Source organism: Tinamus guttatus, unplaced genomic scaffold, assembly GCF_059628265.1.
Source record: "Tinamus guttatus ecotype Peru unplaced genomic scaffold, ASM5962826v1 Tinamus_guttatus_pri_ptg000018l, whole genome shotgun sequence".
Classification (NCBI taxonomy): Eukaryota; Metazoa; Chordata; class Aves; order Tinamiformes; family Tinamidae; genus Tinamus; species Tinamus guttatus.
The window spans coordinates 1574832-1593255 of NW_028288552.1; the positions used below are offsets into that span (position 1 = coordinate 1574832).

The following is an 18424-nucleotide window of genomic DNA, read 5'->3' on the forward strand; positions in this document are numbered from 1 at the left end:
GCTCCTGGGTGGCTGCCTGTGTCTGAAGCAGATGGTGCCATTTCAGCCTCCAGGGAAGAAGAACTTTCCCCCCATGCCCGACGACAGTTTCCACACACCCCCTTGGAAGAGCACAGCCTTACTCAGGCGCCTCCTCACTGCCCTCAAGAATCCACAGCCAAAGCCAGAGGCACCACGTTACGCAATGCTTTCTGTTCACTGGTGGAAACCTGCTCTTAGCACAACGTTTATGTATTTTGGTTTCCAATCAAAGCTCGGACTAAGAAGCCACCTCTCTCTCGGCAAGACGCTAGTCCCTTCTCTTAACGCTGTTCCCTGATTCTCCAGGGACTAATGTGCAAAAAGATGGTGATGCCCGGAATGGCTGAGGACAAGCGTTCCACAAGCTCACGGCCTTCAACAGACTCCTCCAGATATAAAGAGCCCATGAACCCACAGCCCTGACCAGCACAAGCTGGACACACTGGAGAAGGACACTGGTACAGAAGAGATGAAGGAAAAGGCACAAATGGACTGTGCATGCCAGTGCCAAGTACATTTACCTGCAGAAAGAGATTGACTTCCCGTAGTTTTTGCCTTAGTTGTCGCTCGGCCTTTTCTTCAGTCTCTCTTTTGTGCTCTTTCATGTGGCTGAGGTCTGGCGTGCTGGTCTCTACACGGCACCGGAGGGCAGCCACCTCTTCTTCCAGCTGCCGCTTCCTCTTCCGCAGCTGTGCATGGCTCCCATGCATGCAAGCCAACTCTTCCCGCAAACCTTCGTTTGCTTTCTTGAGCTGCCTTGAGTTTCTCTGCTCTGCAGAGAGCCGCTTGCAAAGTTCCTGCACCTGCACACAGCCAAGGGACACACAGAGAGCCTTAAGCATACGCAGTTCTTTGCAGACCCTGCAGGCTGTGCGCTGAGACTCTGCTTGTCACCAGCTCGCTCCGTTTTAAAACCAAGTGAAAGCCATGCTCCTCTGCCAAAAGCAGCACCTCTTTTAAAGGTTTCCCAAAAGACCACCTCAAGTTTCCCGCCCTTCTCAGGTCTCCTCCAGCACTCCCCTAGCCAATAAAGGCTTCACTCCCAGAAGATCACACATCCACAGAGCTAGGCTCCTTCTCCTTTCCTCAGGAGCACACATCACGCGGGGTGTTTTGCATGCAGCGGGGCTGCCAGGGGTCTTCCAGACTTGTCTCACAGTCGGCATTGCCTGACTTTGTCAACACTCCTCCAGAAAGCAGCTTTCTAAGCCATGGACAAAGAAGCCCTATTCGCTCTGGATCCAAGCAGCAGCTTCTTTCCAAGAACTTTTAGGAAGTATCAGGTTTCCAGAAGTCCCCAAAGGTCAATTGCTACTCTAACGGTTTCCTCTCTCCTCAGAAATTCACCTTTTCCACACCACCACCCTGGCACCGTGGCACTCCTGCCCTTTCGGAAAGATTAGTCAGACATTTCCAGGGATCAGAAGAAAGCCCCTTCATTTCCAAACACAGCCACCACGTGAACGTGCACATGAATACAGAAGTCAGGAGAAGAAACGAGACAGCTTTCCAAAACAAACACATAGAAACAACAAACCACAGCTCACCTTTGTTCTTAATATGTCATCTTCGCTGCCCCCTCCAGAAGGTGCGTCCTTCAGCTTGGCCTGTAGATTCAGCTGGGACTCGCTCTCGCGCCTCTCATAGGTCCTTAGTTTCTTCAGAGCTTTCTCCAGAAGCCTCTTGGACCTGCACAGCCAATTAGGGAGTAAAATAGGAAAGCCATGGGAAAAAAAAAACAAACAAAGCAAAAACAAAAACAAACAGACAAAAAACCCCAAAAAACAAAGAAGCATTCCCTTGAGGTTGCTCACAAACCGTTACGTACTCATAGTCTCTGAGTCAATTAAAGGAACCTTGACTCCCAGCTTAGCCGGTATTTCTTACAAATGCTAAAAAGCCATACCTGCTGCATTCTTCCTGCAGCTCCATGTTTTTCTTCACTGCCTCCTCCAGCTGGGCTTCTGCTGCTTGTTCCCGCTCTGCCCCCTTCTTCACTGCCTTTCCTTCACTCTCACACTTCGCACACAGGAAGGAGAAAGCACATACGCAGCTCAGTAATGCCATCCGCCAGCGCCAGCTGCACAGGGTGTTCCTCACAAAGAACTTGCAGGACGTCTCTCTCTGCTAGGCCAGGGGCGGCCACAGAGGGCCAGGGCACAGAATTCCCACGGCAAGTCCAGGACCTCCCTTTCCCCACCACACAGGCCAATCTCAAGGGACACAAACAGACGCCGGCCAGACACAATTCCCCTGCCCTGCACTCCTCAAAACTGCAGGCCACCTGCTACGAGCGGCCCAGGGGAGAAAGGTGCAAAAGAGCCTGAGAAACAGCTTCCTCCGTCCCCCTGGCACCAGCAGGTGGTACTTAGCTATCCACATCAGTGGACAGCAGAGCTTAAGTTCGAGCTTCAGGGGAATCAGCCGCCATCACTAGGCAACAGTCCTGGGCGTTCAAGGTTACAGAGTTCGTGAACAGTGTAGCTGCCTGCACGCACCCAAAAGGAAAGAAAATCATCGACTGGAAGAGGGAAGTCAGAGCAACCCTTCATGTACCTGCTGATATTTGTCTTCTTTCAGAGGCACGTGTCTTGTCTGTAAGGCAGAGAGCAGATCTTCCAGGCTCTTATGAACCTAAGGAACAAAAAAGCCACACTGATGCTTCCCGGACTCACGCTTGCACCTCATTCAAGGGGTATTAGCGAAGCAAAATGCCACCAACATTTCTCCATCTCACTACTCCTTTACAATCGACCCCCAGTTTGAGCCCTGGAGCAGTTCTCCTTCATTAAGGGCTTGTCTCCTAACTTGGCCCAAGCACACAACACTGCCTACGCCTGTGCCATTCCTTTATGGATTGACACCTTCGAGCCAAGGAATCCACAGTCAGTAAACAGGGAAGGTGTCAGAGGTTTGGCAATGAAGTCTCCCTTGTCACAGCCTGAGGATGCCGCTTCGGGCTTTGCTTGGCACCAAAGCAATTCCACGAGCTAACTCGCCCTTAGGGCAGCAACAAGTGCTACTGCCTGAGGGCTTAAGCACCAGGACAGCTAAAAAGCAGCAGGCGGTCAAAGCAGCACATGAGTGTCAAAGCCTCTCCTCGCACGCTGCTCAGGCCGCACAGTAGCCAGGGAACCTCTCAACACCAGAAGGCCTTGGAGAGGGACAAAGCAGAGCCGATCCCCTGCGGACTGCCAGAAATGATGTCCCCCTGGGCTCCCCAGGAAAATCTCTTCCCAGAATGTCCCCACATACACACACAGCTAGGCTCAGGAGCTCATGAAGAAGAAAGCTGAGGAGGAGCTTACAGTGGCAGAGCTGTGCAGCTCTTTCTGCAGGGCTTCAATTCGAGCCGTGTGTTGGTCGCTTCTCCCTTCCAGCCTCACCTTTTCAAGCTCAAGCCTTGAAAGGAAACACAGGGAGACAGCACTGTGAAATAACGGCCCTCCAAATTCTGGATGGGCTTGCTGCCATGCAGCCAGCTCTTCCTCTTGCTTTTACACCACCCTGGCAGGCAAAGCCTTGCTTCACCGGGCAGTTCCTTACCGTCCCACTCGTTCTTCCAGCTGCTTTAGGCTAGCTCTTTCCAAGGAGGCTTCCACAAGCTCCTGCAGTTGCTTGGAAGAAGCCATTGCTTCCCTCTGCTTTTCTAACAGGGCCGTCTGCAACTCCTCAACACAATGCTCACTCTGAAGGCGCTGCTCTTCCGACTCCTGCAACTGTCAAACCAGCACCCACGCTACTCAGCTGCATTTACATACAGGCAAGCCAAGTGCTTTGACTCCCAAGTCATCTCTCCCAAATCCTCTTGCCTTGCCCTCTCTCCTACTAGCCTCTTCCATCCCCATCTTGTCTTCCTACAAGCAGTCCCCAAAACCGCCCCAACACCAATCCGCTTCCTTCCACAGGGAGTGCACAGCAAAGACCTTGCCAAACTTAGGCACCAGGGCTATTGCACTAGGCAAGTGAGTCACTTTGAGGCCCTTCAATCTCCGCTGTGGACGTGAGGCCCAGTGCAGGCTCAGCCAGCGCGACCATTCAGAGCACCTGCCTGAGATGCTGCTTCACGTGGACCATGCAAAGCCCCACCTATCCAGGAGGGATGCTGCTTTCTGCAGCTCTCACACTACAGCACCCTGCCCGGTGGAGGAGGAGAGCAGGTCATTTGGTTCCAGCTTTCACCCCCTTCCTGGGTTATGACAGGCCGCAATGACTGACTTGCTCAGGTCCCCCTGGCACCTGTTCTCAGAATACTGCCCTCTGCTTGTTCATCATTTGCCAGGGAAAAACAACATTGTCAGGCTCATTAAGGTAGTTACTGTTTTTGCCTACCTTGCCCTTAAGCCTGTCCAACTCTTTTAGCAACTGCCCTTTCTCTTCCTCCAGGTCCTTGCAACCACGTGTGGCAGCTTCCAGAGAGGCTTCTGACATCAGCTGCTTTCGATGAGCCTCAGCAAGCTCCTGCTCCAGCTGTCTGGCCGTGTCCTGTGGACATAGTTACATGCATAGGAAGAAAAGGCTTGGACCACAGGTTCCGCTTTCTCTTCTTTCCTGTTACATTACAGAGCTGCTTCAGGCTTCAGAGTGAACCTAAACATAACTTATTTTGTCCACACCACTGTGCCTCTGCACAGCTGATGTCTGCTCTCTGTCTGCTGCCAACAGCTAAGCTTTGCCAGCAATTCTTTAAGCTCGTGGCTTCCTATGAGTTCAAAATGGCCAAGTACTGTTCTCCTTGGAACAGCACATAAACACAGACTGCAGACATGCACGTGCATCTGTGTTTAAGAAAATGTCAGCAATCTGCTCAGATGCACGTGCTGTTATTGAACTGCACACATGACTCTAATCCACAAACCCAGGGCTTCATATTAGATCCTGTGAAAATGAAAGGGCAGGAGTAGCTTACAGAGGCAAAGCTGTGCAGCTCTTTCTGAAGAGCTTCGATTTTAGCTGTCTGTTGGTGAGCTCTGCCTTCCAGCCTCCCATTCTCAAGTTCAAGCCTTCAAAGGAAACAGGTCTCAGTATGGGAACCCAGCGGAGCACAGACACCCACTCCAAACTGTGAACTGACGGTATCTCAAGCAAACACCTCCCTCCAAATCCCAGATTTGCTTGCTCTCAAGCAGCAAGCTAACCCCGTTGCCTTTACACCCTCCCACAAAGCACAGCCTTGCTTCACTATGCCAACTCCTTACCTTTCCACTTTGTCTTTCAGCACTTTTAGGCTCTCCATTTCCAAGCAGGCCTTCTCACATTCTTGCAGTTGCTCAGAAAAAGCCAATGCTTCCCTTTGCTTTTCTGCCAGGGCTCTCTTCAAATCCTGAACACACCGCTCAGACTGGAGAAGCTGCTCTTCCAACTCCTGCAACTGTCAAACCAGGACCCACGCTAGTCAGCTTCCTCTTCACACACTCAAGGCACCTGCTTTCACTCGCAGGTCACCTCTGAAAAACCCTGTTGCTTCGTCCTCTTTCATACTGGCCTCTCCCATCCCGCTGCTTGTTCATTGGTTACAGGGGAAAACAGGGTTGTCAGGGTCCTCGGGCTAGTCACAGCCTTTGCCTACCTTGCCTTTAACCCTGGCCAACTCCTTTTGCAACTGCATTTTCTCCTCCTCCAGCTCCCGGCGAGCACGCGTGGCAGCTTCCAGCGAGGCTTCGGACAGCGCCTGCTTTCTGCGGGCATCGGCGAGCTCCTGCTCCAGCTCCCTGACCCTGCCCTGATGGAATAAGGACACGCATCGCAGGAAAAGCCTTGCACCGTGCACTGTGCTTTTGCTTTTCCTGTTACATTACACGACTCTTCCCAGAAGTAGCTCCCCAAAGGACTACTATGTTTCTTCCCCTTCTCCCATCACCCAGACCTTTCTCAGGCATCTCCCTACCCCTCACTCCTACCCCCGCCTTCATTCCCTTCCAGCCATTGTCAGACTCTGGACAAAAGTCTCTCTCCACCCGAGAGCCACACTTGGACCAGGCCTTTTCACACACACAGAATGAGGCAAACACTCTGCAGAGCAGCACAGTGCACACTTGTGCACCATTTGTGTCCATTTGCAGGCAGACACTTGGACTGATTTGCCAAGCAGCCATTCTCTCGGCTTGGGCCATCTTTTGGAAAGCCTCAGAGGAAGAAATAGGACCGCATCAGGAGAGGGGGAACTCAAAGTTTTGGACTGTGAGCAAAACCAGCTTCCTGAGCAACTGCAGCCCCCTTAGAGCCCTCCAGACACACACAGAGATTAACAAACACCTGCACAATACTAGTGCTCTTCACTTGCAATACCCACTTAGGGAGAAATGAGTCTTTCTCATCAGAAGACCAAATATCCCCCTTTGGCCTTTGCTGGGCACTCGGAGCACAGTCTTTTGTCAGCTCTTCTCCTTCCCTTCCTTTGCTGCTCTCCACTCAGCCACAGTCAGCTTGATCCCGCTCCTCCTCTCAGTCCTCCTTAGCAGCAGTTTTCCTCAGAACACTCTCCCCTCTTTCCCCCATCACTGCACTTCCCTGCATCTCCTCTTCTCAGCCCTTGCACACCGGGTGCTTCTTACTTTCGAAACACTCCTTCGTGGCACCAGTGCAACACATGGACACCAAATAAAAGGACTCGCCCGCTGCGACACCAAAAGGATTAGGTGGAAGAAATGAAAAGAAAAAGCCTGAATATTTTTACACCACAGTTTAGACTGCGCTATCATCCTCTGATCTCTGCTCAGATTGCAGCCTTTCCCCCTCTTTGCCAACACCCTCCAAAATTCCAAGAGAAACACCACAAAGCAGACCAAACCCTGCACGGTGCATTCCCACGCAGGCAGCGTATGCCTGGGGACCTTCAGAAAAGTAACATTATTTCAAGAACTGACAAATCTTCCCTTGTTCTTTATAATCCTTTACAAAAACAGAGGGGTCTCGTGTCCTCTTTTCTACTTTGTCAGTCTCATATGGAGAGACTCCTTCTCTTAAGTCAGGACATTTGGCACGGGATCCCCTGTCTCTCCCCTCCTTCAGGTAGGCTTGCTTTTCAGGGTCAGCGCTGACGTTCTTGACAAGATCATATAAACTCTCCTGGACAGCCCTCACTACTCCTTCTGTGATGACCCGCCTTGTTCTGCATATCTTCTCCTTGTTCAACAAAGAAAAAGAGCTGAGCAAAAGGAGCTGAGCCAAGCCAATCTTTCCTGCATAGATTCTTGCCTTATCATACATTCATTGGCTTTCTTGATCTTGCACAGGTCCTCAAGCATAACCAAAAGCCTTTGCCTCACATGGGGCCACACTTCATTCTTTTTGTGGCATTACAATTATCTAGGCTCAACATGGCTTCTCGATGCCTCATGGTGTTCAAGTTCTTGAAGAGCAGAGCCCAAGTGGGAGCAGAATGAATCAGTCCCTGTCCCTCGTCTAGCTTTGCTCTCCCTTGGCTGCTCCAGTTAGGAGGACAGTCCTGACCATTCTGTCTTTCAGGTCCAGCTCTGCGTTGCATTGCAGAACAGTTTGTCAAAAGGTTCCCTCGTTTAGTTTCAGCTCCATTTCAAGATCTTCATTCAAGCTTTCCTCGCCCCCTAAATATTTCACTCCTTCCCGCTGGCTCCTGGGTCTTACTTGCTCAACCTCTATGCTTAGTACAGAAATGCCTTCTTGCGCTCATTGATTTTCTCCTACAGATCCTGCTTTCTTTCATCACTCGCAAATACTTCAGTGATATTCAGAGAAGACCCCCAAATTGTTAGCAACCATTGCCTCAGCCATTCACTCCAGGGAGAAAGACAGAAGCATGCGCAGTATGAAGGGGCAGCAATGAACACGGGCGGGAGGACCTTCCCCTTCCACAGCACACTCCAAGGCCACGCAATCTCTTCTCTAACTGTCCACACACACACACACAAGTAGGCTCAGGAGCTCATGAAAAGGAAAGGTCAGGAGTCGCTTACAGAGGCAGAGCTGCGCAGCTCTTTCTGAAGAGCTTCCACCCTGGCAGTCTCATGGCGCGCTGTCACCTCCAGCCCTGTTTTTTCAAACTCAAGCCTGCAAAGGAAACATAGGGCTCAGTATGGGAACCCCACAGAGCACACATACCCACTCCACACTGTGAACTAACAACATCTCAAGCAAAAGCCTCCCTCCAAGTCCCACATTCCCTTGCTGGGCTGCAGCAAGGTAATCCCGTTGCCTTTACACCAGCCCACAAAGCAAAGCCTTGCTTCACTCTGGCACTTCCTCACCGTCCAACTTTTTCCCTCAAGAGCTTTATGGTGAAGAGCAGTGTGCCACGTTCTTGCTCTTGCTGGGGAGCAGCCATTGATTCTCTTTGCTTCTCTGCCAGGGCTCTCTTCAACTCCTCAACAGACCGCTCAGACTGGAGACGCCGCTCTTCCGATTCCTGCAACTGTCAAACCAGGAACCATGGGAGTGAGCTTCATCTTCAGCATCTTACACACTGCTTTGACTCCCAAGTCAAATCTCCCAAACTCTGGTGCTTCACCCTCTTTCCTATTGGCCTCTCCTGTCCCCATTCTGATTTTCTACAAGCAGACAGCTCCGACTGACAAGGGAAAAGAGCGCTTTCTGCAGCTCTCAAACTACACTGCCCTGCACAGCACAGCACATGAAGAAGAGCACGTCGTTCCGCTCAAGGCTCCACCGCCCTCATGGGTTACGGCAGTGCGGAACTACTGACTTCATCACATCTCACTTGTACCTGTACTCAGAATGCTGCCTTGTCCTTCTCATCATTTACAGAGGAAGAACAGCCCTGTTACGCTCATTATTGTTGTTATGGCATTTGCCTACCTTGCCTTTAACCCTGGCCAACTCCTTCTGCAGCTGCCCTTGCTCTTCCTCCAGGTCCCGGCAAGAACGTGGGGCAGCTTCCAGCAAGGCTTCTGCTGGCGACTGCTTTTTAGGAGCATCAGCAAGCTCCTCACCCAGCTCTCCAATACTATCCTAATGAAATAGTTACACACATAGGAAGAAAAAGCTTGGAGCACGCACTATGCATTTTTAATAAGGCACTTGCTATGAGAGATCGGACATTCCCAGACCCTGCTTCCTCACAAGCCTCGTGGAGCAGCTTGCACACAGCTAAAGCTGCTCCAGTTCACTGAAACAAACGTATGGCAGAAGCAGCCAAAAAGGAGCAGAGCCTCCTCGGTGCAGGGCCCACACCCAGAGGAACCTCCTGAGAAGATCCCCCCACGGGGAACCCACTGTGGCCCCGCTGAAAGCACCTCAGAATCCCAGGGAGAATCGTTGTCCTCCTCCGGCTCCGCTCCTGCTGCTGATGGAACATCTGCAAGGGAAATAAGGAAGGGCACACCATGAGTGCTTCTCTCACTCTGCTGCTCTCCTCCGTCAGGCAACACCCACAGCCAAGGGACAGATAATGCTGTTACTAGAGTGTTTAAAAAAAGAAGAAAAAGCAGCGTCATTCAAGAGCATCCTCACTCTGAGCCACACCACTGTGTTCTCACCCCTTCCCCTGCCCTTCTCTGCAGCAGAAGTCGCCCAAGCCCAGCAGGACAGCTCACACAGCTACAACCAGCACCCAACAGAGGGGCAGCGAGCACCCAAACGCGGCTCTGCAAGGCCGGAGTCCTGGAGGAGGGAGCCGTGCGGGCAGCTGCTCTCCCAAACTCGCGCTCCAGAGTCTGGCACCCACAGTCCATTCGCATCGCAACGGAGGGGTCCTCAAAGCACTACACAAAATATCCTCACGTGCGCAGTGAGTCACCAAGAAACAGTGCTCCTTGCACTCCAGCACTACCACAAAACGCCTCCCTCAGCTGACGTGCCCTCTGCCCTCTCCTTTGGTGGCAAGGGCAGAATCGGGGCTGCCCCATCTCACAAGCACGGCACCGTTTCCATGCACTGGCCCTCACAGCCACCAAACAAGACGTGGCCTTCAACGTGCCCTTCAACTCACCTCGCACACAAGCCGGGGCTCCTGCAGCGTTTGTATCCTGAGGACCATCAGCGGCCTCCTCTCCATCCCTTGCAGGTGCTTCGTCCTGAAAGAGGCCAGCCAAAACAGTCGCAAAAAACAGAAAGAAGGCAGGCAATAGACACCCTGCAAACTACTTCCCTCTACCCACACAGGGAAAAATGGTCTGACTTCCTTTCTTTGAGGCCTGCAACTCCTCCCTTGAGAAGACGTTTGAGTAGACAGCAGTACCCAATGTCACATATGTGCTCTTCTGCTTCTGAAGAGACCCTCACAAGCGCAGCCTGCGCACAGTCTCAGCCTGCCTTCCCCCACGTTCCAATACCCAGGAGCATACACACCCTTTCCCCTCTCCTTTGCACCAATGAAAACCAACAGTTGCCTGCTTTTCAGTAACCTTAGTCCAACTCCGCCTCTTTCCTCCCTTGCACTTTTTTTTACCCAAAACAGCGCTCCAAGTCAAAACCCATGTTATTGCTGTTGGGCTTCTTACTTGGCTGCAGGATTCCATACACTGTCCTTTTCATGGATACTTTGGCAAAGAAATAGCAACCCCACCCAGCTCTTGCAGAGCCAGAATCTGGACCCTTTGAGTATTGCACTACAAATCCCATGCAAGGGCCACTTGCTATGAGAGCTCGGACATTCCCAGACCCTGTTTCCTCACAAGCCTCGTGGAGCAGCTTGCACACAGCTAAAGCTGCTCCAGTTCACTGGAACAAACGTATGGCAGAAGCAGCCAAAGAAGGAGCAGAGCCTCCTCGGTGCAGGGCCCACACCCAGAGGAACCTCCTGAGAAGATCCCCCCATGGAGAACCCACTGTGCCCCCCGCTGAAAGCACCTCAGAATCCCAGGGAGAATCATTGTCCTCCTCCGGCTCCGCTCCTGCTGCCGATGGAACATCTGCAAGGGAAATAAGGAAGGGCACACCATGAGTGCTTCTCTCACTCTGCTGCTCTCCTCCATCAGGAAACACCCACAGCCAAGGGACAGATAATGCTGTTACTAGAGTGTTTAAAAAAAGAAGAAAAAGCAGCGTCATTCAAGAGCATCCTCACTCTGAGCCCCACCACTGTGTTCTCACCCTTCCTCCCACATGCTCACACAGGCAGGAAGTCACCACGAAATAACACTCCTTGCACTCCAGCACTTCCACAAAACATCTTCCTCACTTGGCCTTCCCCTCGGCCCTGGCATTTGATGGCAAGGGCAGAATTGGGGCTTTCCCATCTCAGCAGCAGCTCATCACCAACATTCACTGACTCAGACCAAGGAGCAAACAAACACAGGGGCTCAACGCTTCTGAACTCACCTCTACTGACAGGGAGGGCTGCTGCAGCATTTGCAACTTGAGGACCACCTGCTGCTTCCTCCCCATCCCGTGCAGGTGATTCCTCCTGAAAGAGGCCAGCCAAAAGAGTTGGAAGGAACAGAAAGAAGCACCCGTTGCACAGGAAAGGACACCGTGCAAAGTACTTCTATTCCCTGTACCTGTACAGGGAAAAACGTTCTCACTTTTCTTTTACAAGGCCTGCACTCCTCGCTTAGGAGGAGGTTTCTGTGCACAGCAATACCCAGTGTCACAGACATGCTGTTCCTCTTCAACAGAGACTCTCAGAAGTGCAGCCTGGACACAGGCTGAGCCTACATTCACCTACATTCAAATATGCAGGAGCACACACACCCTTTCCCCCGCTCCTCTGCAACAACAAAAACCAACAGAAAGCACCTCAGAATCCAAGAGGGAGTCTCCGTCTTTCTCCTGCTCCGCTCCCGCTGCCAAGGAAACATCTACAAGGGAAAGAAGGAAGGGCACACCATGAGTGCTTCTTTCACTCTGCTGCTCTCCTCCATCAGGCAAGCCCCAGCGAGCAAACACACAGCAGGACCCGTGTTTACTAACTCACCCTTCTCACCAGCCACTGATCCTGCAGCATCTTTATCCTGAGGGCCACCAGCACCTTCCTCTCCATCCTTTTCAGATGATGCTTCCTAAGAGAGGTCAGGAAAAAAAAAAAAAGTGTTGCAAAGAACAGAAAGAAGCATCTTCTGCAGCGGCAATTCACACTGCAAAATGCTTCATTTCCCTGGGTTACTACACAGGAGAGTTCTCTCTTGTCTGCTGCAAAGAAAGGCCTGCAGGTTTTCCACAGGAATGCCTTTGGGCAGACAGCAATAGCCAGCACCACAGACATGCTGCTCTGCCCCTCACAAGCATGGCCTAGACACACTCTGACTCCAGCTTCAACAACACGGCGACACGCACGAGCACACTCCCCATCTGCCCCTTCTTTACACCCAGGACAAGCAACAGCTGCCTGCTTCTCCGACAGCCTTAGTCCAGCTTCCCTCCCTTTCCTCACGGGCACTCTTCAACCCACTAGCACATCTCCCTGTGCTGCAGTAGCTCCTCGCAGACGGCATCTGCGACACCCTCTCAAAGCTCACTGACAAGAGGGCAACCAGGAGAAGAAGGAAATCTTGCCTGCATCTCCAGCACTGCAGGGTGCCTTCCAGCATCATCCTCGGAATCCTCAGAATCGCTGCACAGTCCCAGTGCCAAACACCTCTTCTGCAGGAGAAACAGCAAAAATAAAGAGACATCATCAGAGGGGAAACAGGCAGCGGGAGATCAGGCGCACGTGAGCCTGGAATGCCATTCCCATGTGCCAGGAGACAAAGACACCGGCTACAGGAGCTCCCTGCTGAGCACACTTGAGGAACCTCACAAGGAGGACAGGAGAGCCAGGGGATGAAGCACCTCAGCCCACTTGGAACAATAAATGCCTTTCTCCCACATCAGTCACAATTCTACCACCCCTTTGTTCCTGGAAACCGACAGCAAGGTCTGCAGGACAAAGGAACAGGTAATCTAGGAGCTCATCAGCTTTCATTCTCTAGAAATCTCACGCACATCAAGACTGTGCGGTCATTTCTCTTGTCACCTAGTGCTCTTCTGCCCCCGACCACCAGACTGCTGCGTGCTCTGCCATGGCTACCAGACTTGGAGGAAGTAGCTCACAGCAGCAGGAAGGGGGCCAGGCAGGAGACCGCTTTGCAGGAGCAAAGCCACCGCACTGCAAGCGCCCTTTCGCTCAAATCCACACAGCTCAGCCCTCCAAACCACTCACTCATTCCACAGAAATTCTGCCTCTTGGGCCACTTCACCTTGGCAGCTAAACGGCGTCTTTCTAATTCGGAGGCAGGAACGGAGTTGTCCTCGCTCTCCTCGTCATCAGTATCTTGAACGCTTGAAAAGTTAAGACAAGAAGGACTGTGTCTCTCTCCAGACTCTCCTCTTCTGAGGCAGGGGAAAGGATTGGGGGAAAGCGCTTGTTCAAGCCTCACCATACAAAGCATTCACGGGAAAGCTCCTCTCCCACTGTGAAAACATTAATTGACACGATTAATTCTTAGCATGTCAGACCTTCAGAAGTCAACACGGCCCACAAGCACCTAACACAGGCACTTCTGCAGGCCACGCTGCAGGGGAACAGTCACACAAGACAGCAGGGACAAAAGCAGGCCCCAACCTGCCCTTGACTTCTCGCACCCTACTGAATTCTAACCCCCTTCCCCTCAAAGGACATTAGCAAAGAAAATCAACACTGCCCTTACATTTCCTTCTAAGCTTCCTCAACAAAATACTAGCATGGGACAAACACGCGTTGGGAGCAGACAGTTAGCAAACGCTGCGGGGCGCTGACGGGATAGGAAGCTAATGAAGTGCTCAACTACTCGCACCACACGCACACGCCACACGCAGAGCCCCAGCAGTTCCTCCACGCTTAAGGATCCTACCTCCGCTGGCCGCAGCACAGGCGCCCGATGCAGAGGCAGCAGCTCCTGCTCCGGGAGGCGAGCTGAGTCCTGCCATGCCTACTGGGCCGCCTGCACGCGCCCTCTGCGCGCACTCTGCCAGCTCTTCACTAACGCTGCAGACAGGAAGAAAGGAAGGACTGTCACCAAAACCAACGGCATCCTTGTACACGGCTCTTCTAGGACACAACGAGCCACTGCTTCTCCACTGCTACGGCTATTCAGAGCCATCTGGCAAGCTGACACACACGGGCTAGTTACACATACCCACGCACACCCGCCCTTCCTGCTCCCCTTGCTACAGGCCCAGGGCGAGGGGAAGCGGCAGAAGAAAGGACCTCTGCATTTGGTCTCATGCGCTGCTCTGGGGAGGGCTTCGTATACACTCCACTTGCCCAAAGCACACTTTTCAGGCTCGCTATTGCTCACAGCTCAGCTCAGCACCACCAACTTGAAACCTGACCGAGCAGTCGGGGTGGAGTCAAGGAAAACCTCCCGGTTCACACTTGACACTACATGTTCCAGAACATGCCCTTTTGCCCAGCTTCCACAGACGTCTCCACACATCATTAAACCTTGCTGCTCTTAACAAGAGCGTCCATAAGCCAACACGCACATTCACACACCTCAGCAACTCTAACGTCACCTAAAGCACTTACCGAGCATGCAGAAAAGTCCTAGCATACTCCTCCGCCGTCCACCCAGCAACATCTTTCTGGGAAAGATCAGCACCGTGGCGAAGAAGAGTGTCTAGGATGCTCCTGTTCCCAGTCGAAGCAGCCCGCATTAAAGGGGTCCTAGAGCATCCAAAAGAGGAGAGGAAAGCTCGGAGCCAACGCAGACATTTCACTCGCATGCCTTTCAGCCCTCTTTGCTCCCACAACAATTGCTTCCCCCTTTCCCACAGGCAGAAGCAAAGCAAAGGCAGCTACATGGAAGCACAGCACAACTCGGAAGGAACGGGGCCTCCGGACACGCTCTTCGGACAAGCCCTTCACCTGGCAGACTGGTCTCGAGCGTTCACATCAGCTCCTTTGCCAAGCAGGAACTCCACCATCTCACCGTGATGACCCGACACGGCAAGGGCAAGGGGCGTGCAGCCCATCTGCAAGCATAAAGCGCCCCCAGTCAGAACCAAACAGCCAGGGAAAGCCACTCTCTCTTTCCGAGAGCAGCCTCACCCACATTCTACACTTACCTTATCCTTAGCCTCGAGAAGGGCACTGTGCTCCACTAGCTGCCCTGCTAGAGAGGTGTTACGAGCAAGGACAGCCAGGTGAAGGGCAGTGTTGCCGGTAACGTCGGCAAGATTAGGGTTGGCACCATGCGCCAGCAGAATGGCCACGCATTCTTCTTGCTGGCACTGCACTGCCTGCAAGCAACACGGCAAAGAAAAGGAAGCCTTCCCAGCAACTACGTTTCCCTCCCTCAGCGCTCCCACAGCCGGCCAAGCGCACAAAGCAACCCCGGCCTTCCCCGAGGAGGCAACGTGGGCCCATTCTGCGCCAATCACAACACAGTCTCCACCTGTCCCAACATCACGCATCACCCCAGAGACGCAGCGCTCTGGGTGCAGCTTGGAAGCCCTCCCTCAACGTGAGCCCGTGCTCCACGTACCTTCATCAGTGGAGATCTCTTGTAGCCGTCCCGCGCATCCAGCTTGCACTTCTTCTCCACTAAATAGGACACGATCTCCGAGTGCCCATTAGCGCAAGCGAGATGCAGGGGTGTCCTACAAAGGCAACACATTCCATTAACACGCACACACGCGCCGAGCTGCACACACCGCTCCTGCCTCTGTCCCGGGCCTAGGGCCACCGCTGTCCGCAGCCACCAGAGCAGCTTAGAAAGAGTCGCCCATTCCGGCAGCAACGGCAGCAGCTGCACACCCCAAGCCCAGAGGGAGGGGCTAGGAAAAGTCACCCCCACCCCACGCAGCACCCGCTTCCCGCAGCTCCGCACCCGCTTCCCTGCAAAGGGGCTCCTGCGCCCAGGCACAGCGGTCTGCCCACGCAGCCCCACGCTGCCGGGCGCAAGCGGCTGCCCTCCATCCCTCTGCCCGCGCAACCGCCCGCTGCCTCCAACAGCACCACCCACGCTGCCCAGCAAGGACCACCCAGGCTTGGTTGGCCACCTCCAGCCTTCGCCAAGGCGCCCTGCGGCTTGCGCCAGCACCGCTTGCGTGGCAACAGAGTGCCGCACGCCGGGGACACGGGCTTTCCAAGAGCAGCACAGCAGCCTCGGGCGGTGCTGCTGGGGCAGGGCCTGCCACCCGGCCTTCCCCGCAGCAGCCTCGAGCACACGCGCCCTCCACGCCCGGCCAGGCCCTCGCGAAGAGCCGGCAAAGCCCCGGCCGGCGCCGCCCCCCTCACCGCTTGGCCTTGTCGCGCCCGTCGAGGCCGCGTGTCGGCAGCCGCCGCAGCGCAGCCAGGTCTCCGCGGGCGGCCGCGCGGTGCAGCTCGCTCAGCTCCTCCTCGCGAAGCTCGTAGCGAGCGCCCACGCAGGCCAGGGAAGCGCCGCCGGGCGCCGCCGCCCCCCGCCCCTTGCCGAAGAGCGCCAGGAACCGCTTCATGCTGCGGCGGGGACGCGGACACGGCCAGAGAGAGACGGCCCCGCCTCGGGCGGGCGGGGCAGAGGAGCCGAGCCCCGAGCAGGGGCCGCGGCCGGGACAGCTGCGGCGGGGCTGAGCCCCGGCGGGCTGCGGGAGCGGGGGTCGCGGGCTCGGAGCCCCCGCGCCGGGAGCAGAGGCGCGCTCCGAGGGCCGGGACGCAGCGAGGCTCCCAGCGAGGCACGCGCCGACCGTCGCTCCGGCACTGGCGGCCGCAGCACTGAGGCCGCGCGGCGACGGCGCCAGGCGCAACAGCCGCGGCGAGGGCGTCACAGGGCGGCGGGGTGACGCCGCGGGGTGACACTGCCACGCGCCACAGGCGGCTCCTCGACGTGGGGCTGCAGCGCACCCACAAGGGGCTGCGGCTCCCCGAGAAAGAGCACCGCCGCTGTTAGCTTGGTTGTCGCTCAACTATCTTTTTCATGTTCTCCTATGATTGTGAATCTGCTACTTGTTGTAGATCTGCCAGCGCTGCCAGTTATTATCATTAGTAGAAAATCATCTTTCATTTCACAAAAATCCCCATTTACGTCTTGTCGGTATTTACTCAACTGAATCGAGCAGAAAAGCAGAACCAGCCAAAAATAATAATAAAAATAATCCCCAGCCACGCTCATACTATAGATTGCGATTAAATGTTTGAAGTGCATGAGTAGGGTGGAGGTGTTAGTTTGTATATTGATATATGCCCTTCATGATGAGTCTGGATTTTACTACTTGTAGGACTGAGGCAGGAATAAGTTCGTGAGATGGGATGCTAGCCCGAGGTGCTCTTAGGCTACTGAACAGCAGCGGAATACTTCCATAAGATGTTTGAATGAAGATTTTTTCCCTCCACTTCTGCATGTGTACATGTTAGCAGGAGGAAAAATAGCAAAGCTTGTATTTGATAAAAGGAGCGCGCAGTTGGCTGTTGATTACGGTGCTATTAGTGGTCCATATATACCAAGAAGACACTCAGAACAGGTACTGGGACTGCTGTCATTATCACTGATGAGGAAGGTCACCTCTCTTTTTGCGGTGAGGTTGCAAGTCTTTAATTGCGCCTGCTCCTGTCCAACAGTGCCTTACAAGCCATGTATAAAGCTGATACTGTGTGGTTAGCCGGTAAGTATTACCTGCCATAGTGCTAGAGATAGAAACTGGGCTCTGTGCAACGGAACTCGAAGCCTGTGTCTCAAGTTCCTAAACGAGGACTCCAGAGGGAGCAGCCGTGTTCCCCCCTCAGGGGAAGAGGAAGCCTCTCTGGTGTGGGGGATAGAGATCTTTCTCTTGGGGATGTAATTGAAGTGGCCACCAGATAAGCACTGGCTTCTCACTTACTTGGAAATCATCCTTAAATTCAAATGTACATTACTGTTCCAAATGAATGGGATTCTTCTAATCGGGACTTTTTTTTTGGAACTTGTCCATGCTATGCACACATTGCTAGGACATCCTGCACACTGCATTCTTTAACTACTAAATTAGCTCTTTAGCTTTGAAGGCCAGCTAGCAGTGTGAGTGTATTGTTCACACGGTCATTGAGCATTCCCAGATTTTTGCAGCCAAACCCTGACAGATGTCCAAATCTCTCTGGAATTACTGGAAGCAACCAGGAGGCTGTCATCTCCACATTGCTCTTGGTCTTAGCTTAAGGCTACAGGTGCCTCCTAAACCACAGCAGGGTTTGCTGCGTCCTCACAGTGGATGTGCCATCAAGCACAGCCAGTCCAGACCAGCTTTCTTCTCAAAGTTCAAACTAGCTTATTTTTATGAAGACTGGGCCATTTTGGAGCTCTTTTTGTACACCACATGTTTAAAATCAAAACTGCACCAAGCAATACAAAGCCAACACTAAGATAAAATACATATATATTAGTAAATTAACACCAGAGTAATATAGATATGTACATGTGCCTAGGTGAGGTGCTCTGGGATTGCATAGTCCTCAAATGGCCTGGTAAGCAGCCAAATTTCCTTTCAGAACACATTATGGCAGATGTTAATGCATCTTCTTCTGCCTTTGAACTCCTTTCGGAGTTTGGGGTAC

At 53.3% G+C, this 18424-nt stretch overlaps 1 protein-coding gene across 1 annotated transcript; it reads right to left on the reverse strand.

Moving 5' to 3' along the window:
* Window positions 1–289: 289 nt before the first annotated feature.
* LOC148596284 (uncharacterized) lies at window positions 290–17726 on the reverse strand. The gene is given in 17 exon segments (XM_088524024.1): window positions 290–496; window positions 498–824; window positions 1569–1710; window positions 1928–2040; window positions 3330–3423; window positions 3568–3740; window positions 5591–5743; window positions 7956–8049; window positions 8247–8410; window positions 9947–10031; window positions 14444–14581; window positions 14783–14889; window positions 14983–15156; window positions 15402–15516; window positions 16157–16376; window positions 16420–16730; window positions 17716–17726. Coding segments are annotated over 17 exon segments (2628 nt in total).
* Between the last annotated feature and the right edge of the window lie 698 nt (window positions 17727–18424).